This window comes from Bombyx mori, chromosome 7 (assembly GCF_030269925.1).
Source record: "Bombyx mori chromosome 7, ASM3026992v2".
Lineage (NCBI taxonomy): Eukaryota > Metazoa > Arthropoda > Insecta > Lepidoptera > Bombycidae > Bombyx > Bombyx mori.
Window position 1 is genome coordinate 5,566,510 of NC_085113.1, and position 23,779 is coordinate 5,590,288.

Genomic DNA, 23,779 nt, shown 5'->3' on the forward strand with positions numbered 1-23,779 from the left:
ATAGTTCAGTGTTAGATATAGGCTTATCCCAAGGGAGGCCACGAGATTGGATCTTTCGTTTTTCCATCTGTATATATATTTCTTATACACTTGCAGTTGATAGCTATCGATTGCCATTACTTCAGTTTTGTTTCCGTTTGAATAAATGTTCCTATCCTATCTTTATTTCTAATATCCTATCTATCAAATGAAATTACTTGGAACTTTTATTATATTTACTCTAAATATTGACATTGTGGCCTCTACGTAACCACTTATTGTCAGGTAGACCGTAAGACGAAAACGGCCACACACCACATAAGCTTAATATCATTTTAGACTTAAAATATCACATGAGTAATAATAGTCTTGCGATGATAATCTTCATTCCCAGTACTTTCATGGAGGGAACTACGCGTAAATAGGTTTATTAAGACCTATTCATATTTCATTTCCGTTTTTAAGGACACAGGTATTATGGTGTAAATTGGATAAAGTAGGAAAACAAAAAAAAAAATCCATTAAGCCGCACATTCGGAATAGAATAAAAAACGTTACGTCAGTCCGAAAATAGAAGCATTGAAATAGCATTGCGACAATGGCTAGGCTTTGTCACAATAGAATTCGTTAACGTGTTTATTTTAAACAAAAAATGTTAAATGTACTTTGAATGGAAGATTGCGTTATTTTTGCGGCTTCATGAGATTGTTTTGAATGAGCTAAGAGGAGACAATTTTTTCATTGAATGAAACTTCATTGAGAGGAGATTTTGCACGTGCTTAGATGTCCGGACCTACCCCACGAGTGGGCGGCAATCGATGATCGTTGTGCTAACGCGGTGACGCGCATGCGTTCTGTCACTTGTAAAGTCAGGCACAGAAGTAAGTGTCAATTAAAAAAAAATCAAAATACCTGAAAAATATTCATAAATAGTTTATATTTTCATTTTATCCTTATGTAAAGTACATATACAAAGTATGCCTGTGTGTGCGTTGTTATTCATGGAAACAATGACAACAAATTATTTTGCTAAGATTTATTTATTTATTGCCCTTTTAGGCAGACAAGCTTACGGCCCACCTGATGGTGAGCGGTTACCGTCATCCATGAATGTCAACAATACTAGGGGCAGGGCTAAGCCATTGCTTACCCTAAATATTAATAGAGATGTTGTGTTATTTTTTACCAAATATCTATTGCACTTAGACCAGCGAGATCTGGGCCATTTTTAAAGCCACAGTTTTTGAGGATAAGCGCACTGAAATTAGTTTAGGTGTTAGAATATGGTAGTGTTTCATGGAGAAGATGGCTTGAATGCTGTGAAGACAACGAGTAATACCGCTGCAAGTATACTTAGCAACAATCTATTATTGAAAATGTTAAATTGTGTGGTTTATTTTTACGTGTGTCATAAAGTCTATACTGCCTACAACTTAAAGCTTAGAGTGTAGCTTATTAATTTGTACTTATACTTACCACCATAAAATAAAATGAAAAAAATTAAATGTTAAAAGACGTATTATATTTTATCTATACATGTTTTAAAAGCTTAGAAAGCGCTGACGAGCTTTCGTTCTCGATTATACTGCGGCCGGCTTCAGTTTTCTGTTGCCGCAGAACGGGCGTGTCGGAAAATAGCTCAGTGCTGCTATATTAACTATATTAGAAATACTTTAAGTCAAGTATACAAATAATTTACCTCGAACTTAGTGTGAGACAAGGAAAATGTAAGTTTACAATTAAATTTAGATATTTTTTATTATGCACGAACCCATTTGTAAAGTAGAAATTCTTTGTGAGACGTTGTTTTTATACGGCCACTGAAAGCCGAATCGAAAGTCGAATTTACGGCTGATTTTCGTCAAATTTTTTGAAAGTATTAAATAAGTGTGTATCTAATAATTACGTAGTACGTAATTACTGATGGCTGGTGGTATAGGACTGGAATTCTACTACTAACCATTTTGGGGCGACCAGGGCGCTGTTCCCCTAAATTCTGATTCATAGCCTTAGATATTGTTATGGAATCAATGCTAAATTATCTTTTTAAAATTTTTTATTGGCCAAAATTAATAGACGAGTTAATGGTGAAACCTATTTCTCATTAATAATTTTGAGACGACAAGTCTTTGCAGATCCTTTTGATTCATATCTAGCGATATTAGACGATACTAGTAGCAGCAACGAAAGCACAGGTCACTGCACTCGTCGAACTCACCGAAGAGTTCGACGTGAAGTTAAGCTTATAATATCAGTCCCCTGAGTTTCTCGTCCGTTCATTTTAGTGAATTGCATTTCGATTTGATGGTAGATGCACTAGCTAGCACTAGCTAGCATTTGATAGTAAAGCGTCTACAATTGATTTGATTGGCTTCCTCTGGGGTCATTTCGCGCAGTTGTTACTAAGCCTTCTCCTCCCAGAGCCAAGCAATTTGTCCATCCGTTCAAGTTAAATAGCAAGATTTTCGAATCAACAGAGCTATTTCCATACTAAAAAAATGCTTCAGGACGTAAAGAAATTTTTACTCACTACTAATAAATTATAATATTGTCATTCGATGTGTAGAGCAGTGCTTCGTTGTAATATCATATACGTCGGTGCGTGCTTAACATTTTTTTGGTAATATGTGTATATATTATGTGTAAACGATCCAAGGATTCATCTAGTGTTAAATGGTCGTACAGAGATATCACAATGTGAAGGAATCTACCTTGAAGTCGAAGACTGATTTGTATCGAATAATGGCTGTCTCATTCTCCAAAGCAAAACGCATGAAAGATTCGCTATAGAAATAGGCAAGACAGTAGTCGAGTAAGAAAGAGCCGGGTATGTGAGCTCACAAGCAGCAATACGCCCTGCAGTCGATGGCTAAGCAAATTCGTATATTTTACGGGTTAGATTTTTATTAGGTACATAATGTTTCCTTCATATTTGAAAGAAATCGTGAGCATGCATTAAATTTTTTTTTATTGCTTAGATGGGTGGACGATTTCATAGCCCACCCGGTGTTAAGTGGTTACTGGAGCCCATAGCCAACTACAACGTAAATGCGCCACCCACCTTGAGATATAAGTTCTAAGATCTCAAGTATAGTTACAACGGCTGTCCCACCCTTCAAACCGAAACGCATTACTGCTTCATGGTAGAAATATTCGGGGTGGTGGTACTTACCCGTGTGGACTCACAAGAGGTCCTACCACCAGTAGAATATGGAAATTTATCAAAAATGCTACTTCTAAGAAGGTATGATAGGAATTAGAAGAAGTTGCTAGAGAAAACTGGCCTTATATACGCGCTGATTAATTAATAGTCTCGTAGATTCCTGTCATTGGGATCCTTTAACTTAAAATCACGTATACTTTCTTTTTATGAGCGCTCAATATCCAAGCAATTTTGGCACATAAGCAAGATCCCATTAATAATGCAGTTTTGATCCACTTGGCTTGAATAGCTGGCTTATTGCCAAATGCTATCGATTGCTGTTGTCAGCAATCTACAATTGATTAAAATGGTTGTTGTTATGCTGAAGTGAATCACGTTAAGTTATTGATGAATAACTCAATTGTATTTTGATTTAATATTTTATTGTCTTGTAGGGCTTGCTGATCAGCTTCGTTTATTGACGTCAGCAATGTGTAAGATATAATCAAGCCGTTGCATTTAAAATGTCGGATTTTTTCAACCACCGACACATATGTTAGTGTTGTTTATAAATTAGGTATATCTATTATATAATGATAAGCAAGGTCGTTTCGCTAATGAAATAATCGATGAATGACGACTGTCGTATGAAGTTCATGGTGAAGGCCGATCTGCATAGTAAATTTCAAGGTTAAAGGGTTGATTAGAATCGAACACAGACACGTGAACCTATGTGATTTTTTTTAAATTAAAAAAACTTATATGATATTGTATTGTCGTGGCTGTTATGTTGTCTCTGAAAATTGTGGGATTATGCTATACATGATAATGGTATCATAAGGCTGTCTACAACACGTATTTTTATTATTATGCTTTGGTAAGTTTTCACTATAATTCTTTCTCGTAAATTCAGAATTGCCTAAAATAAGGTAAAGGCAAAATGTTAAAAGTTTTGTTTGGTTTAATTCATTTTAAATGTTTTTTTTGTATCTCTCAAAAACAATTTATCGAAGGGAATTTATCGAAGGGCAATTTATCAACGTATAAAATAATGTACTACATCGATTTTTTTTGTGTGTAGGGCAGCAGAAGGTGGCAATCCAGGTGGTCTGGCACCAGCAGAGCCCCAGACAGGTCCTGATGGAGAGATTATTGGAGGACCTCGTACACCTCAGCAGATTGCTGCTCAGAGGAGGCTTCAGCAGACACAAGCACAAGTTGATGAGGTAAAGGGTTTTTTACGTTGTACATTCGTAATTTTGAATCCTATCCTATTGCTTTTAATATGTGTTTTTGTTTGATTTTTTTTTTGTGAAACAGGTGGTGGATATTATGAAGTCGAATGTAGATAAAGTTTTGGACAGGGACGCGAAGTTATCAGAATTGGACTACAGGGCAGGTAAATACTGATAAGGTTTTCGATTAATTATCTCGTCTAGTGATTGATGATTATTACAACAAGGGATCGAGGATTGCACTAAGTATTTGAGTTATTTGGATATTCCGGGCATCATCTTGAAGAAAAAACCAAATTTTGCATAAAAAAATCATTTCATGCATTTATAATACTTAAATCGGAACGGAATGTATTAAAAAATTGAATAGTGTGATAACTGAATAAAAAAAAATACAAGAAGAATAATAATAAATGAATGGAATAATAATAATATATAAATTGAATAATTATAAATTAAATACGAGATGAACTGCATATAGAATGTATTGTAATTGAATTGTAATTGAAATTTGTAATAAATTTAGTGTTAATTTTCAGATGCTCTTCAGGAAGGGGCATCGCAGTTTGAGAGACAAGCTAAGAGTCTGAAAAACAAATTTTGGTTACAGAATCTAAAGGTACAGGAATTAATTTTTAATCGTCGATTTTTTTAAATATTTTTTGTAGCTTGATGGTTGGACGAGCTCACAGCCCACTTCCACAACATAAAAGTCTCCACCCACCTCGAAATATGAGTTCACTATACTGAGACCTTAGAACTCATATCTCAAGGTGGGTGGCGGCATTTGCCACTGCAGTGGATGCAACGAGAACACGGCGGAGCACACGCTCGCGTACTACTAATATTATAGTGAACTTATGGTTGACACTTTTCAACTGATACATATCTTTCTTTCTAAACTCAGAAAATAAAATAAAAAAGCATAAATTTCTGTATTTTCAGATGATAATAATAATGGGTGTGATTGGTGTTATTATCATAGGGCTGCTATTCGGTAAGTAATCATTATATTATTAAGTATGTAAGTAAAAGTCTGATCGATGTTGTTGAATGAATAAGGCTTCGAAGTATAAGAGTTACAAGAAATTGCAGCGATACCGAGAACAGTTAAAGACGGAAATCAAACGAATTTTTATTTGTCTATATAAAAGTATTCTTCCAAATCTTAAGAGATAAACACATGGATATAATGATTGAACAGTTTACTTACGGGTTTATTTAATGGATTTTATTAATTTTTGTGATTAATTAGGGAAAAAGACCAATTTGTCATACTTTGAGGGTAGTATGACAAAACTTTCTTTACATTGCTATTAATAAATGTACATAAATAATAAATATACAGTTTTAACGCAATCCAATAAAAAACCAACAAATAAAATACGAACAAACAAAAAAATCGCATGTTACAAAAATTATACATTTAACAGAACGATAACGTCGGAAGTACACATTTCATGAAAGTAATGTTTTATCTTATCGTATATTAACACAAAGGCCATGATTCTTTGAAACCTGAACCGATAAAATCGATATAATGGGTTTCAGTGAATTATGATGTTGAAAAATGGATGTTGCCCTACTGATTTCTTAAGCGTCTTGGCACATACCGTTTGTTTGTTTGTTTGTTTGTGTCATTTAATTATTATTTTATTGATTTTTATATTAGTGTCGGATACAATAGTTTTATATTTTAAAGGCCGTAAAATAATAAGCATTGACACTAATAAAACTGTGAAAATATCTTTAAATATAAATCTTTAAGAATAAAATAATCTTTAAGGAAAAAAAGACTAATAAAATTCAGATTGGTCACCTTATATTTGCACCAGTAGCAATTGGTCATCTTATATTTGTACTAAAACAAATTAAATTGTTGTTGGTTTCGTCTTTAACTGTGTTTGTAAAAAGTGTACAAAATTTAATGTGGCTATCTAGTTTTGCATCCCAGAAACTCTTTGCGCTGCTATTAGGATGTCTGTTTAGTAACCTAAAGTGTACCCTCTATTAACTATTCTGTGCTGTTTAGAAGCTCTTCTGAATTCGAATTGAGTATTTGCTTTTGCTTCTAGAATAGGTCACGATAAGTTGTGGTTTTCAGTGCAAATAAAAAGGATGAGAAAAGAAAAAAATATATCTAAAAAACATTACAAAATAATTCCACATCATTGCTATCTATAAATGTTGAATAAATGTTTCTTTTTTTGTTTTTAATATTGACACAGAAAACGTGTGTCACTATATAATGATATCAACCGAGCAAAAATAACAGTTTTCTTAAGTCGAGTTCAAAATAAAAAATTGAGGCTCGTCACAGCTGTTAACAGAAAGCATTTCTAATTAGTTCGATACCGAGGTACTGGTTCGTCTTCGGAGGTAACTCCGACGGCCCCGGCTGTCGTGGATGCCAATAATACTGTCGCAGCTGGCACTAAACACTGTGAGTATTTTCCTTCCGGACTAAATCATCGAACGGATCTATCACTGACAAACATAATAATAAGCGGGTAGGCTGACTTCTACGGTGAAGGAATAACGTCGTGTAATAAAAATTAAACCCGCAAAATTATAATTTGCGTAATTACTGGTGGTAGGACTTCTTGTGAGTCCGCACGGGTAGGTACCACCACCGCCTATTTCTGCCGTGAAGCAGTAATGCGTTTCGGTTTGAAAGGCGGGGCAGCGGTTGTAATGTTGTTGTTGTGTGCAGCCGTTGTCTCCATTACCTTGTAGATGTCTATGAGCTCCGATAACCACTTAACATCAGGGGCACCGTGAGCTCTACGCATCTAAGCAATAAAAAAAAATTGATAAAAGAGCATAAGAATTATTATAACATATTATTTTTAATCAATATCTTCAGAATTTTATTATCATTACCAAATTTCTCTATGTACCGCAACACGACTTCACTGTCTTCAGTGCATACAGCCTATTTATAAGGACAGCAGTACCAAGCCATTAAACTGCAATGTTTATCGTTTTTATGGAATATACGAACCAAATACAATTTTATAGAGCGATAAAAAGAAAACAATACGTACCTATATATACATCGGTTTGTTTCAATTGAATGCTCCGAATATTTTACTGATTCTTTTCATCGATTAATAAACTTATGATAATTTCCGATAGATCCGTTCGTATGGTGATGAAGTCCTTATTTCCTTCTTGTGCATGACGCTTCTAGCTATCAAGCATGACTATTATTAGAAATCTTCATTTACAATACACTTTCAAACTTAAAGTAGGGACATATTATACATTTATTTAGTTTTTCTCAAGGTAACAGAGTAATCAATTTCATTCATATTTGATGTGTTGTGAATTCTTAGCAGCACGTATCACATCAGTCGGAGAGGCCTATGTTCATCAGTGCACAGTAGACAGGCTGAGATGATCATGACGATGATGATGATGATGATGATGATAATGATGATGTGATCCCGTCTATTTCTGTCGCAAACGACTCATGGATTACAGTTTGAACTGTGGCATAGCTTTATACATGTGAGACTTCAACGTAATGTTTTCAGATGGACAGCTGTCACATGAAGTTCCTGGAATCTAGTAAAAATTTAACATGTGGTCCCTGTGTTAGTCTACCTAATTAGTGCCTCGAAAATGTATTTGTATTAATAATAATATTCAGTTTTATGAGAATCTTTTTATTCAAGTTATATTCAGTAAGGTTATTAAAAAAAAAAACAGGGAATCCGATCTTAATACAAGTACACAAACAACAATTAACACATATCATAAATCTACTTACATATAGTATAATTCGACAGTAATCTGAATATAAATATTTTATTCATATTAAAAGTTTATCGACAAATCCGATTGTATTTTGTTTTTAATTCATAAAAAGATTATTTTTCCAATTTTGCATTGGGTAAACACAATGCAAAAGGGGGTTTCAAAATTTTCGATTTAACTAAGTTCATATATATTATCTTTATTGCTTTCATATTTGCTAAATATTATATCATGTTCGTATGATTTTTTGTAGTCAAGTGTATATTATGTACTGATTTCTTTAATACAAATATTTAACTTAATTTCATAAATCAACATTTATTCTACCCACAAAACTGACTAACAAACACATTTATAACATTTATTCCAGAAGGTCTTCGTCTTCAAGAAAGCTCAATGTTAAGTTTATGTTTTCATTACAGGAAAGTACATGTAATGACTTATTCATCGCATCTTTTGGGTTCCACTTCAAATGGGAAGCAGTCATCAATGCAATTATTATTTTTAAAAAAATGTGATTATATATGCGTTAACCAAGGAAATGTCTATAAAATTTGATGTAAAAATGATAAGAATGTATGTTTGATAAACATTTTAAAAGGAATGTAACACAATTTTATTCCAGGAGTGCTCTATAAACAACGATTACAAACCGTTGATAATGCTGTAATATCTTAACTAGTTTTGAAGAGTCTGTCAAAATTTTGACTGTCATTTGCAATTAAAAACGTGTGAAGTAAATTGAAGCTATAATTTGTTTATCATACTGTAGAAAATTTGACTAAATATATCTTCTTTGAGAAAACAGAACCGAAACAAAACGGATTCGTATTTACTTTATACAACAACAAAAAAAAAACACGCATACAAGAAGACAGATAGAATTTAAAAACTTAAACGATAATGTGATGAAAACGATCTTCCAAATGTAGTGGAATCTGTGCGATACAATATTGTAGACGTTGTAACTATTAATGATATAAAGAATACAGGTTCATATATAAAACCTGAAATTGTTTTGTGTAGCTTTATCTACCCTTATAATGTACCCAAATATTTAATAGTTAAACACCAAAATTAACAGCGAAGGTAAATTATAATTAAGTAGTACCACACCCAGGTGTTATTGAAAATAGACATAGGGAAATATCTGAAAGTCATATTAACGGAAAATGTGATTTTGTTTGTTTAGAAATAAGTTAAATGGAAGGAGAGAGAAATTTATCCAGTTAAACAACTTTTAAGGTATAATGGTTGTAGAACTCAAATTTCTGATTACAATTTATATTTTTCGATAAATTGAACGGGCCTAAGCGCAACTTGGATGTTCCTTTACAATTAGTATATTCAGCACAGTCTTTTATTTCCTTACAAACTCTATAGTGCTCTTAACACGATAAAGCATGAGGATTGAACAACTTTGTGAATTGTTTAAGTGAGTAATTTAAATGAAATGAAATATACCCAGGCCTTATGGAATGTTTATGAAGTTGTATCTCAAACTTAGACGGAATGTTGCTAAAATTGTAACTGATATTTCATACCTGGGTGGGGTAAATGCCCCAATGAAGGCAAGGTTTAATTAACAAAACAAGAAACTTACGTCTCCTGTTTAAGGTTTTAGTGCATTGATTTAAAAATTAGTGCTTTTATTGTAGTAGGTGTTGAAATATATTTAAATGTAAGAACAATTTTTGGCGGATACTTATTTTGTATTCAGAGTTTAAAAGCTGTCATACTTTTAGCGTCTTAACAAGTCAATTGCAACTGTGCAAAAAATTTATGATTTTGCTAAAATATAGTCAATTATCTATAATAATATATGGAATATATCTTCGATCTTAATAGGTGCTTATGTATCTACAAAATAAAATGTCTTAGTATTTTTTTAGGTTTTACAAATAACAGAAGTGAATGAAATAACTTTACAGTTTGCTGTCATCTGAATTTTACCTATTTACAGTAAAATTTAAAACATCGAGTAAAACGAATCTTTTTTTTTTAACTAATCTCACTGTATTACTTTCTGTTTTGGCAACATGAAATGTTTCGGTTACAAAATTGCTTGAAAAATTTGTAGCAACATTTCAATACTTAACAAAAAAACATTTTCTAATAGTATTTCGTACATATGAACCGTAAACCGTAAAGTTTTAATGATCTTGAATATTTTATTGACTAAGAATACAAAGTGGTGCCATTGACAATATTAGTTTGTTATTTAAAACGTGTGTGATACTTGATAATTATTCGAATTTCAAGGGTCGAAACATTTAAAATGTGCGTTCTCAAAGCTGGCATTCTGTAAACGAACGTTCCCGATTACCTTAAACCAATTCGTTCTATTTGTTGTCACTCAAAGGTAAAATAAAATAAAAATAAAAAACTTCAGATGTGTCAAGGGACACCCGGATGGAACGAAGTTTCTTTCGATTAATTAGTGAAGGAATTGTAATTTTTTTTTTAAGTTATAATAATAAATTACGGCATTATGAAGAAGAAAAAAACAATACTATGAACTAAATTACTATTGTTGAAACGCTATCTCGAGAAACTGTACTCATTACGCGGACCAATCGGATACGAGCAATGTCACGCGATAAGCGCCTACACGTTGATTGGTCAGAATGACGGATCTAAAAAGTGTCGTGACAACTTTTCGTAAGATTTTTTACCGTCTAGCCCCCTTTCACAACGCGCGATAAGGAACTTCGTTCCAAAAGTGCGTGCGTACAAAAAAGTGCGTGCGTACAAAATACACATGTCAGAAGTGAAACTTTTTTGGGGAACTAATTTATAAGTCTTGCTTATATTTATACAAATCTAAAACCTTAGATTTCCGAGACTTAGAGGAAGGGAAAAAGGAAGTTAAGTTCCCGCCAAAAGTCTGTCAAATGTCAATCTCAAACCTCAGTGTTGACAGTCACATTATGTTTAGATTTCTAAATTGTAAATGACTAATATTTTGCCAATTGAATTGACTAATTTAATTTCATGCTATTTGATTAATGTTCCAAATTCTTTTCATTTTATTTCAATTCCTATTAATATTTTTCACAAAAAAATATAAAAAAATATTAGGCTGTATGGTATGATACATTTGCCTTTCCAGTTGGAAAAATACAACAACTACTACTACTGACATTTGACAAGTACTTAATTTCAATAGTAGTTTGATGTCACTTCTGTTGCATACCTGCGTGACGTTCTGTAAAAATTTTACCCTCATGCGCCTAAAGAAGTTTCACTTCAATAATAAAATCAGATAAAAGATAAAAGGACGATGTTGTTCTCTCTAGAGTGACTTGTCTTCGTCCTATAAACATCTATTACGTTTGTTACTATCGAAAAATGAAAATTTTAAAGAGGCATGTCACACTTTACATTGTATAATAAATAAAAACAGCGCTCTCGTCTAGTTTTCTCTTCACGAGAATTCCGCTAACAGATGCTCAGACATGTTCAGAGTTGATGCTTATAGTCGAATGTTAATTTCCGACAAATGCTTGTCGCGAAGACGAAACTTAATCTACTTTAAATTAAATTATAAAGTGTATGAACATTATCTGTATTGTTTGATTCTTATTAAAAGTTTTAAAATTATATGTATTTAATGTCATTTTGGAATTCTGGATTCGTGAATAAAACTATAGTCCTTCTGATTGAAGTAAAATTTATTGATTCATTTTCAATAATGTGTCACTTACATAAGGTTCCCTGATTAGGGTTTCATGTTAGGAATGTCTACGTTTAGCCATTTAAATGGAGACATCCTACAAAAATATTCTACAGTACAAGGGAACAGCATGACGGTGACAATGAAATTATTACGAATTTATGGACACATTTACTTTAACATGTAACTTCATAGTTTCACAACTGATATAGGACTTTTTAGTACTAGTCAAGAAAAATGTATGCCTACAAGTTTAACAGATACAGAGGCAGTGTTATTAGCTCGCATCAATGAATACCAACTTTTTACTGTTTTACGCCCAAAGTACTTGGAAATTTACTAATGTCACTTACAATTACAATTATACTTATACTATATACTTACGATTATAACGATATAACAGTGAGCTCGCCCACATTTTAAATCTAGTTAATCGTAAGTCTCTTAAAATAAATAAACAAAAATTTGTCTGAAAAATAACATTATACGAAACAAATATTTTTTCACTAATCAAAATCATGTTGTTCTGAAGTTTAAATCAGTAGAGCCTGGCTTTAATGCTGTGCGTATAATCAAATAAATTATAATAATGATAATAATCGATTTTGAAAATAAGGTCTAATTGAATGTTGTAATGTAATTGATGTGTTGTAATTTATAACAAAATAAACGATACATTGGAATACTATTTATCATTTACTGATGTTAAAACCGTCATCAAAATTTTTTATGGGTTGATCTCTTTTAACTATACTAATATATAAATCTACAGTGGTTTTTACGGATGTTCTGTTATAACTACTGAGCTGTGCATTCGATTGACTTGAAATTTGGTATCCATGTAGAAAATATATGTAATTAAAGGATAGGCTAATATTTATATGAGTGTTGGACTTCCTACACCAGTTGCGGGCGCGTTAATGATGAGAATCTTTGTGGGGGTGAGAAATAATAATGTTAATTTTAAATGGCCAGAGAAGCGGACTGGTACAGCTAGTATTTTATAAATTCAGTCAGTTTTCATATCGCCGTACCCTAAAGGATACTGTGCCCAGTACATTTGTATCGAGCGAATCGATTAATCCGGTGTTCAAATCCCACAAGCAAGCACCAATTTTTTTCTAAGAAAACATCTACTTAATATCTGCATACAAACAAAGCTTAGTATGGTTTCCATCGGTCACCGTCCTCGTCGAACCCGTCGCTTGCGACGAAGGGCTCGACAAGCGAATTAACCCATAGACACAGCCCACTGAATTTCTCGCCGGATCTTCTCAGTTGGTCGCGTTTCCGATCCGGTGGTAGATTCTGCGAAGCACTGCTCTTGCTAAGGTCAGTGTTAGCATCACTCCGGTTTGAGCCCCTTGAGCTCACCTACTAGTTAAGGCTACGCTGAAATAGCCTCTTAAGGCTATCAGCTTAGGAAAAAAAATATGGTTTTATTTATTTTATCTTGAACGATAACCATTTTTTTAAACGTCGTGTGATGAAAGCCTAACCAATAATTAAGAAAAAATATGCGTAATTACTTGTGGAAAGCGTTAGAATAGGGGTCGCTATCAAATATGCTTCTGCCGCAAAGAAGCTGTTCGTTTTTGCTTGAAGTGTGGAATAGCCGTTGTACATCTGAGGGTTAATCAAGTAGTAGTCGTCTGGTCTGTTATGTCTCCGCTTATCAGTGAATCCTGAAAAAAATATGTGAAAAGGTTATACAAGTTGTAATTTGTTGAAGTCGTCGTGGCCTAAGGGATAAGACGTCATTCCGATAGAGGCACCCGTCACGCGCGGACGTGCTCATCGACCACTCGATCGCCCGGCCTTTGTTCGCCCGGCTTTTGTTAGCCCGGCCATTGTTCGCGCGGCCTGTGTTCGTGGTACATCTGCCGACTAAGTGCTCTTCCTGGAAGTTTTTATTTGTTTTGTTTCCTTTTGTTATTTCTGTGTTCGTGGTACATCTGCCGACAAACTGTCTTCCTGGAAGTGTTTAATTGTTTTGTTTCTTTTTGTTATTTCCGTTTTGTTGTGATTTTTCTTTGTCCTGCAGTAATCGTGCCGCATCGCCACCTGTGTTCAATAGAACCGCTCAGGTCCGAGAAGTTGGGGCCTCGCCGCAAGGCGAGTGTTTTCTAAGACCCAGGGTAGCCCCACCTGGGCACGTAGACATCATGGACGCTGTATTTGCGGAATTTCTCCGGCTTCGCTACCCAAAGCTCACTTCCGAGTTTCAGGCCTTCAAGGCCGATCACACTGCGAGCCCTCTCGTGGACTCCACCGAGCTCGCTGCTCCTGCGTCGCCTGTACCTGCGTGCAAAGCTTCTGCATCGAGCACCGCAGCCTCCGTCGTGCCTGCCGTTCCCGCGTCGCCTATACTGGCGAGTAAAACTGCTGCGTCGTCCGCCGTGGTCACCGTTCCAGCAGCGCGATCATCCGCGGCCTCCGTCGCGCCGTCCAAAACACCTACTCGTAGGTCACCTGCGCCCGCCTCCTCGTCCTCCGACTCTGACTCGGAGATGGAGGTCGACCTCGCTCCCGCCTCATCGACGGATGGATTCACCCTGGTGCAAAAGGGTAAGAAGCGTGCCGCGGAGTCTCGAGCTCCCGCGGCCGCTAAAATTAGCAAAGCCGCGAACGCGTCGCGCCCCCGCCCTCAGACTCCCGTTGCGCCTCCAGCCCGTGCCACTCCGTCGCCGCGTCCGGTGGCACAAAATAAAGCCCAGACCCCTCCCCCGGTAATCCTTCAAGAGAAGGCAGCTTGGGAACGAGTTTCCCTGGCCCTTAAGGCCAAAAATATCAATTTTACGAATGCCCGTAACCTCGCGAACGGCATTCAAATTAAGGTTCGAACATCCGACGACCATAGGGCCCTCTCTTCTTACCTCCGTAAGGAGCGTATAAGTTTCCACACATATACGCTCCAGGAGGAGCGCGAACTCCGTGCCGTTATACGTGGCATCCCTAAAGAGTTGGATGCCGAGCTCGTCAAGGCCGACCTTCTCGAACAAGGCCTACCGGTTAACTCCGTACACCGCATGCACACAGGCCGCGGAAGGGAGCCATATAATATGGTTCTCGTCGCCCTCCAGCCTACCCCCGAGGGTAAGCAAATATTCAACATCCGAACGGTCTGTAGCCTTTCCGGAATCGCAGTCGAAACCCCACACAAGAAAGGCACACCTAGCCAGTGCCATAACTGCCAATTATACGGGCATTCTTCCCGTAACTGTCACGCGCGCCCCCGATGCGTCAAGTGCTTAGGCGATCACGCCACGGCCCTATGCACTCGCGATCAAAAAACCGCGACAGAACCGCCTAGCTGCGTCCTGTGTCGAACACAGGGTCACCCCGCAAATTACCGCGGATGCCCCCGAGCCCCGAAAATAAATCGCCGCGTCGCCCGCCAAAACCGCCTCCGAGCTTCCGGCCCAGACATCAAAGCCTCGGCACCCTCTGTGTCGCAGGCTAAGCCAGCGTTCGTTCCGGCGCCGGTGCCCAGTGTCTCGGCCTGGGCGAAACCGCTGCCGTACATGAACACGGCTACAACTCCCTCCTCCGCGATTCGTCCCGCCCCCGCGACTCGTCCCTCTCCCGCGACTTGCCCTCCGACCGCGTCCGACAATCTCGCTTTAGCGATCGACTTCTTTCAGTCGATCAACTTTGAGCGCGTTAACGCTTTGGGCGACGCCATTCGCTCTGCCTCCACTGCACAACACTTTATCGCCGTTGTGCAAGAATACGCCGACGTATACGCGTCATTAAATACGTACGTCCTCCCCTCACTCCGCCGGTAATCAATGGCGTATATAAGTAGAATAAAGCCCCTATCCGTAACGATAGGATTTTTTAACGCTTACGGTCTCGCAAATCAGCGTGATCAGGTTTCTGACTTTTTGCGTGACCATCAAATTGATATCTTTTTAGTGCAGGAGACCCTACTTAAGCCCGCGCGCCGTGACCCTAAAATCGCGAACTATAACATGGTCAGGAACGACAGGCTCTCTGCTCGTGGTGGTGGTACCGTCATTTACTATAGAAGAGCCCTGCATTGCGTCCCACTCGATCCTCCCGCGCTCGCTAATATCGAAGCATCAGTGTGCCGAATCTCACTGACGGGACACGCGCCGATCGTTATCGCGTCCGTTTATCTTCCACCGGATAAGATCGTTCTAAGCAGTGATATCGAGGCGCTGCTCGGCATGGGGAGCTCTGTCATTCTGGCGGGCGACCTAAATTGTAAACACATTAGGTGGAACTCACACACCACAACCCCGAATGGCAGGCGGCTTGACGCGTTAGTCGATAATCTCGCCTTCGATATCGTCGCTCCGCTAATCCCGACTCACTACCCGCTAAATATCGCGCATCGCCCGGATATACTCGACATAGCGTTATTAAAAAACGTAACTCTGCGCTTACACTCGATCGAAGTAGTTTCAGAGTTAGATTCAGACCACCGTCCCGTCGTTATGAAGCTCGGTCGCGCTCCCGATTCCGTTCCCGTCACGAGGACTGTGGTGGATTGGCACACGCTGGGCATCAGCCTGGCTGAATCTGATCCACCATCGCTACCGTTTAGCCCGGACTCTACCCCGTCTTCTCAGGATACCGCTGAAGCCATAGACATCTTAACGTCACACATCACCTCGACATTAGATAGGTCATCGAAACAAGTTGTAGCGGAGGACTTCCTTCACCGCTTCAAATTGTCCGACGATATTAGGGAACTCCTTAGAGCTAAGAACGCCTCGATACGCGCCTACGACAGGTATCCTACCGCGGAAAATCGTATTCGAATGCGTGCCCTACAACGCGACGTAAAGTCTCGCATCGCCGAAGTCCGAGATGCCAGATGGTCTGATTTCTTAGAAGGACTCGCGCCCTCCCAAAGGTCTTACTACCGCTTAGCTCGTACTCTCAAATCGGATACGGTAGTAACTATGCCCCCCCTCGTAGGCCCCTCAGGCCGACTCACGGCGTTCGATGATGACGAAAAAGCAGAGCTGCTGGCCGATACATTGCAAACCCAGTGCACGCCCAGCACTCAATCCGTGGACCCTGTGCATGTAGAATTAGTAGACAGTGAGGTAGAACGCAGAGCCTCCTTGCCACCCTCTGATGTGTTACCACCCGTCACCCCGATGGAAGTTAAAGACTTGATCAAAGACCTACGTCCTCGCAAGGCTCCCGGTTCCGACGGTATATCCAACCGCGTTATTAAACTTCTACCCGTCCAACTCATCGTGATGTTGGCATCTATTTTCAATGCCGCTATGGCGAACTGTATCTTTCCCGCGGTGTGGAAAGAAGCGGACGTTATCGGCATACATAAACCCGGTAAACCAAAAAATCATCCGACGAGCTACCGCCCGATTAGCCTCCTCATGTCTCTAGGCAAACTGTATGAGCGTCTGCTCTATAAACGCCTCAGAGACTTCGTCTCATCCAAGGGCATTCTCATCGATGAACAATTCGGATTCCGTACAAATCACTCATGCGTTCAACAGGTGCACCGCCTCACGGAGCACATTCTTGTGGGGCTTAATCGACCAAAACCGTTATACACGGGAGCTCTCTTCTTCGACGTCGCAAAAGCGTTCGACAAAGTCTGGCACAACGGTTTGATTTTCAAACTATTCAACATGGGTGTGCCGGATAGTCTCGTGCTCATCATACGGGACTTCTTGTCGAACCGCTCTTTTCGATATCGAGTCGAGGGAACCCGCTCCTCCCCACGACCTCTCACAGCTGGAGTCCCGCAAGGCTCTGTCCTCTCACCCCTCCTATTTAGCTTATTCGTTAACGATATTCCCCGGTCGCCGCCGACCCATTTAGCTTTATTCGCAGACGACACGACTGTTTACTATTCCAGTAGAAACAAGTCCCTAATCGCGAAGAAGCTTCAGAGCGCAGCCCTAGCCCTAGGACAGTGGTTCCGAAAATGGCGCATAGACATCAACCCAGCGAAAAGTACTGCGGTGCTCTTTCAGAGGGGAAGCTCCACACGGATTTCCTCCCGTATTAGGAGGAGGAATCTCACACCCCCGATTACTCTCTTTAGTCAATCCATACCCTGGGCCAGGAAGGTCAAGTACCTGGGCGTTACCCTGGATGCATCGATGACATTCCGCCCGCATATAAAATCAGTCCGTGACCGTGCCGCGTTTATTCTCGGTAGACTCTACCCCATGATTTGTAAGCGGAGTAAAATGTCCCTTCGGAACAAGGTGACACTTTACAAAACTTGCATAAGGCCCGTCATGACTTACGCGAGTGTGGTGTTCGCTCACGCGGCCCGCACGCACATAGACACCCTTCAATCTCTACAATCCCGCTTTTGCAGGTTAGCCGTCGGAGCTCCGTGGTTCGTGAGGAACGTTGACCTACACGACGACCTGGGCCTCGAATCTATACAGAAATACATGAAGTCAGCGTCGGAACGGTACTTCGATAAGGCTATGCGTCATGATAATCGCCTTATCGTAGCCGCCGCTGACTACTCCCCGAATCCTGATCATGCAGGAGCCAGTCACCGTCGACGCCCTAGACACGTCCTTACGGATCCATCAGATCCAATAACCTTCGCACTAGACGCCTTCAGCTCTAGGAGCAGGCTTAGGGACCTCGGTAACCGTACTCGTCGAACTCGACAAAGAGTTCGCCGTGCAACCTAACCCATGAATCAGCTCGCTGAGTTTCTCGCCGGATCTTCTCAGCGGGTCGCGATTCCGATCCGGTAGTAGATTCATTCGCGAAGCAGCTGCTCTTGAGTTGTTAGGTCTCCTTCGGAGGCGCTGGGGTAGCTGTTAGCAAATCCCACCCCTCCTGGCTGAGCCTTTGCTCGCCCACCTGTCCTGGTGAAACTGGAAAGGCCTCCGGGCCACCAGTAATCTTTCAATCATAAAAAAAAAAAAAAAAAGGATAAGACGTCCGGTGCATTCGTGTTGAGCGATGCAGCGGTGTCCGAATCCTAGGCGGGTACCAATTTTTCTAATGAAATACGTACTCAATAAACGTTCGCAATTGACTTCCACGGTGAAGGAATAACATCGTGTAATAAAAATCAAACCCACAAAATTATAATTTCCGTAATTACTAGTGGTAGGACCTCTTGTGAGTCCGCACGGGTAGGTACCACCACCCTGCCTATTGCTGCCGTGAAGCAGTAATGCGTTTCGGTTTGAAGGGTGGAGCAGCCGTTGTAACTATACTTGAGGCCTTAGAACTCATCTCAAGATAGGTGACGGTGTTTACGTTGTAGATGTCTATGGGCTCCGATAACCACTTAACACCATCCGGAGGGCCGTTCACCCATCTTCTATACAACCAAAAAAAGAACTGATTCCGGTGATTTCTTAGCAACGTATTAGCCGTGAGCTTGGTCATGCATCTAGTAAAAAAATCTTCTTCTGCACTTAATTGTAGACAAATGTACATGCGCTACATTTAAAATTGAATACTTACAGAAAAATTGGACTCCACAAAAACATTTTGATAAATTAAGACATAAATAAACCTATGCTATAAGCCGTCAATAAGCTTACAACACCATCAATACAGGTGAAACCTCTATAATTTAACGATTGCGACGAAACCGCGACGGAGCCAACATGTTAATAACACAACAACGAACAATCTTCGTAAATTGATAAATTCAGACCTGCCACACTGAAAATACCCTGAATTAGATTTAACTACAAGCGGGTATGAACTCTAAAATTGTTATATTTAAGGTCCATATTTGATGGGTGTTTATGAAAGGTTGTTCCCGCAAGCACCTCATAGACTAGACCATAGAGAATGATGTGAGAGCGAGCTTTCCCTTTGATAGTTGCCCGCCATTTTGAGTTACAGTAATGGTTTTTTTTTTTTTTTTTTTTATGATTGAAAGTTTACTGGTGGCCCGAAGGCCTTTCCAGTTTCACCAGGACAGGTGGGCGAGCAAAGGCTCAGCCAAGAGGGGTGGGATTTGCTAACAACTGCCCGAGCGCCTCCGAAGGAGACCTAACAACTCAAGAGCAATTGTTTCGCGAATGAATCTACTACCGGATCGGAATCGCGACCCGCTGAGAAGATCCGGCGAGAAACTCAGCGGGCTGATGCATGGGTTAGGTTGCACGTCGACCTCTTTGTCGAGTTCGACGAGTACGGTTACCGGGGTCCCTAAGCCTGCCCCTAGTATTAGAGCTGAAGGCATCTAATGCAAAGGTTATTGGATCTGATGGATCCGTAAGGACGTGTCTAGGGCGTCGACGGTGACTGGCTCCTGCATGATCAGGATTCGGGGAGTAGTCAGCGGCGGCAACGATAAGGCGATTATCATGACGCATAGCCTTATCGAAGTATCGTTCCGACGCTGACTTCATGTATTTCCGAATTGATTCGAGGCCCAGGTCGTCGTGTAGGTCAACGTTCCTCACGAACCACGGAGCTCCGACGGCTAACCTGCAAAAGCGGGATTGTAGAGATTGAAGGGTGTCTATGTGTGTGCGGGCCGCGTGAGCGAACACCACACTCGCGTAAGTCATGACGGGCCTTATGCAAGTTTTGTAAAGTGTCACCTTGTTCCGAAGGGACATTTTACTCCGCTTACAAATCATGGGGTAGAGTCTACCGAGAATAAACGCGGCACGGTCACGGACTGATTTTATATGCGGGCGGAATGTCATCGATGCATCCAGGGTAACGCCCAGGTACTTGACCTTCCTGGCCCAGGGTATGGGTTGTCTAAAGAGAGTAATCGGGGGTGTGAGATTCCTCCTCCTAATCCGGGAGGAAATCCGTGTGGAGCTTCCCCTCTGAAATAGCACCGCAGTACTTTTCGCTGGGTTGATGTCTATGCGCCATTTTCGGAACCACTGTCCTAGGGCTAGGGCTGCGCTCTGAAGCTTCTTCGCGATTAGGGACTTATTTCTACTAGAATAGTAAACAGTCGTGTCGTCGGCGAATAAAGCTAAATGGGTCGGCGGCGACCGGGGAATATCGTTGACGAATAAGCTAAATAGGAGGGGTGAGAGGACAGAGCCTTGCGGGACTCCAGCTGTGAGAGGTCGTGGGGAGGAGCGGGTTCCCTCGACTCGATATCGAAAAGAGCGGTTCGACAAGAAGTCCCGTATGATGAGCACGAGACTATCCGGCACGCCCATGTTGAATAGTTTGAAAATCAAACCATTGTGCCAGACTTTGTCGAACGCTTTTGCGACGTCGAAGAAGAGAGCTCCCGTGTATAACGGTTTTGGTCGATTAAGCCCCACAAGAATGTGCTCCGTGAGGCGGTGCACCTGTTGAACGCATGAGTGATTTGTACGGAATCCGAATTGTTCATCGATGAGAATGCCCTTGGATGAGACGAAGTCTCTGAGGCGTTTGTAGAGCAGACGCTCATACAGTTTGCCTAGAGACATGAGGAGGCTAATCGGGCGGTAGCTCGTCGGATGATTTTTTGGTTTACCGGGTTTATGTATGCCGATAACGTCCGCTTCTTTCCACACCGCGGGAAAGATACAGTTCGCCATAGCGGCATTGAAAATAGATGCCAACATCACGATGAGTTGGACGGGTAGAAGTTTAATAACGCGGTTAGATATACCGTCGGAACCGGGAGCCTTGCGAGGACGTAGGTCTTTGATCAAGTCTTTAACTTCCATCGGGGTGACGGGTGGTAATGCATCCGAGGGTGGCAAGGAGGCTCTGCGTTCTACCTCACTGTCTACTAATTCTACATGAACAGGGTCCACGGATTGAGTGCTGGGCGTGCACTGGGTTTGCAATGTATCGGCCAGCAGCTCTGCTTTTTCATCATCATCGAACGCCGCGAGTCGGCCTGAGGGGCCTACGAGGGGGGGCATAGTTACTACTGTATCCGATTTGAGAGTACGAGCTAAGCGGTAGTAAGACCTTTGGGAGGGCGCGAGTCCTTCTAAGAAATCAGACCATCTGGCATCTCGGACTTCGGCGATGCGAGACTTTACGTCGCGTTGTAGGGCACGCATTCGAATACGATTATCCACGGTAGGATACCTATCGTAGGCGCGGATCGAGGTGTTCTTAGCTCTAAGGAGTTCCCTAATATCGTCGGGCAATTTGAAGCGGTGAAGGAAGTCCTCCGCTACAACTTGCTTCGATGACCTATCTAATGTCGAGGTGATGTGTGACGTTAAGATGTCTATGGCTTCAGCGGTATCCTGAGGAGACGGGGTAGAGTCCGGGCTCAACGGGAGCGATGGTGGATCAGATTCAGCCAAGCTGATGCCCAGCGTGTGCCAATCCACCACAGTCCTCGTGACGGGAACGGAATCGGGAGCGCGACCGAGCTTCATAACGACGGGACGATGGTCTGAATCTAACTCTGAAACTACTTCGATCGAGTGTAAGCGCAGAGTTACGTTTTTTAATAACGCTATGTCGAGTATATCCGGGCGATGCGCGATATTTAGCGGGAAGTGAGTCGGGGTTAGCGGAGCGACAATATCGAAGGCGAGATCATCGACTAACGCGTCAAGCCGCCTGCCATTCGGTGTTGTGGTGTGTGAGTTCCACCTGACGTGTTTACAATTTAGGTCGCCCGCCAGAATGACAGAGCTTCCCATGCCGAGCAGCGCCTCGATATCACTGCTTAGAACGATCTTATCCGGTGGAAGATAAACGGACGCGATAACGATCGGCGCGTGTCCCGTCAGTGAGATTCGGCATACTGATGCTTCGATGTTAGAAAGCGCGGGGGGGTCGAGTGGGACGCAGTGCAGGGCTCGTCTATAGTAAATGACGGTACCACCACCACGAGCAGTGAGCCTGTCGTTCCTAACCATGTTATAGTTCGCGATTTTAGGGTCGTGGCGCGCGGGCTTAAGCAGGGTCTCCTGCACCAAAAAGATGTCAATTTGATGGTCACGCAAAAAATCACAAACCTGATCACGTTGATTTGCGAGACCGTAAGCGTTAAAAAATCCTATCGTTACGGATAGGGGCTTTATTCTACTTATGTACGCCATTGATTACCGGCGGAGCGAGGGGAGGACGTACGTATTTAACGACGCGTATACGTCAGCGTATTCTTGCACAACGGCGATGAAGTGTTGTGCAGTGGAGGCGGCGCGAATGGCGTCACCCAAAGCATTAACACGCTCAAAGTTGATCGACTGAAAAAAGTCGATCGCTAGAGCGAGATTGTCGGACGCGGTCGGAGTGCTGGTCGCGGGGGAGGAACGAATCACGGGGGAGGGACGTATCGCGGGGACGGGACGAATCGCGGGGGAGGGAGCTACAGCCGTGTTCGTGTACGGCAACGGTTTAGCCCAGGCCGAGCCGCTGGGCACCGGCGCCGGCACGAAGGCAGGCTTAGCCTTCGGCACAGAGGGTGCCGTGGCTTTGATGTCAGGGCCGGAAGCTCGGAGGCGGTTTTGACGCGCGACGCGGCGATTTATTTTAGGGGCTCGGGGGCATCCACGGTAATTCGCGGGGTGACCCTGTGTTCGGCACAGGACGCAGCTAGGTGGTTCCGTCGCGGTTTTTTGATCGCGAGTGCAAAGAGTCGTGGCGTGATCGTCCAAACACTTGACGCATCGAGGGCGCGCGTGACAATTACGGGAAGAATGCCCGTACAACTGACAATTGTGGCACTGGCTCGGAGTGCCTTTTTTATGAGGGGTTTCCACGGTGATTCCGGAAAGCCTACAGACAGTTCGGACGTTAAAGATTTTCTTACCCTCGGGGGTAGACTGGAGGGCGACGAGAACCATATTGTATGGCTCCCTCCCGCGTCCTGTGTGCATGCGGTGCACGGAGTTTACGGGTAGGCCTTGTTCGAGTAGGTCGGCCTTTACGAGCTCGGCATCTAACTCCTTGGGGATGCCACGTATGACTGCACGGAGCTCACGCTCCTCCTGGAGCGTATACGTATGATAACTTATACGCTCCTTTCGGAGGTAGCTTGAGAGGGCCCTATGGTCGTCGGGTGTTGCTACTTTTATCTGTATCCCGTTCGCGAGGTTA

General features: G+C 41.4%; 1 protein-coding gene across 2 annotated transcripts; it reads left to right on the top strand.

Moving 5' to 3' along the window:
• The first annotated feature begins 1,570 nt into the window (after positions 1-1,570).
• Positions 1,571-11,721, top strand: LOC101738545 (neuronal synaptobrevin). Of its 2 annotated transcripts, XM_038012130.2 has the most exons (7): positions 1,571-1,706; positions 4,203-4,347; positions 4,442-4,520; positions 4,896-4,975; positions 5,302-5,353; positions 6,704-6,799; positions 8,541-11,721. In XM_038012130.2, coding segments are annotated over exons 1-7 (456 nt in total). In that variant the 5' UTR covers positions 1,571-1,704; the 3' UTR covers positions 8,543-11,721. The 2 variants fall into 2 exon arrangements, with proteins under 2 accessions (XP_037868058.1, XP_021207041.1); XM_021351366.3 differs by lacking the exon at positions 6,704-6,799.
• Positions 11,722-23,779: the final 12,058 nt, after the last annotated feature.

Bases quoted from the DNA above. Each gene is read 5' to 3' on its own strand.
- LOC101738545 (XM_038012130.2), top strand. The intron at 4,348-4,441 runs GTAAAGGGTTTT...TTTGTGAAACAG, and splicing joins CACAAGCACAAGTTGATGAG to GTGGTGGATATTATGAAGTC. The intron at 4,976-5,301 runs GTACAGGAATTA...CTGTATTTTCAG, and splicing joins TTTGGTTACAGAATCTAAAG to ATGATAATAATAATGGGTGT.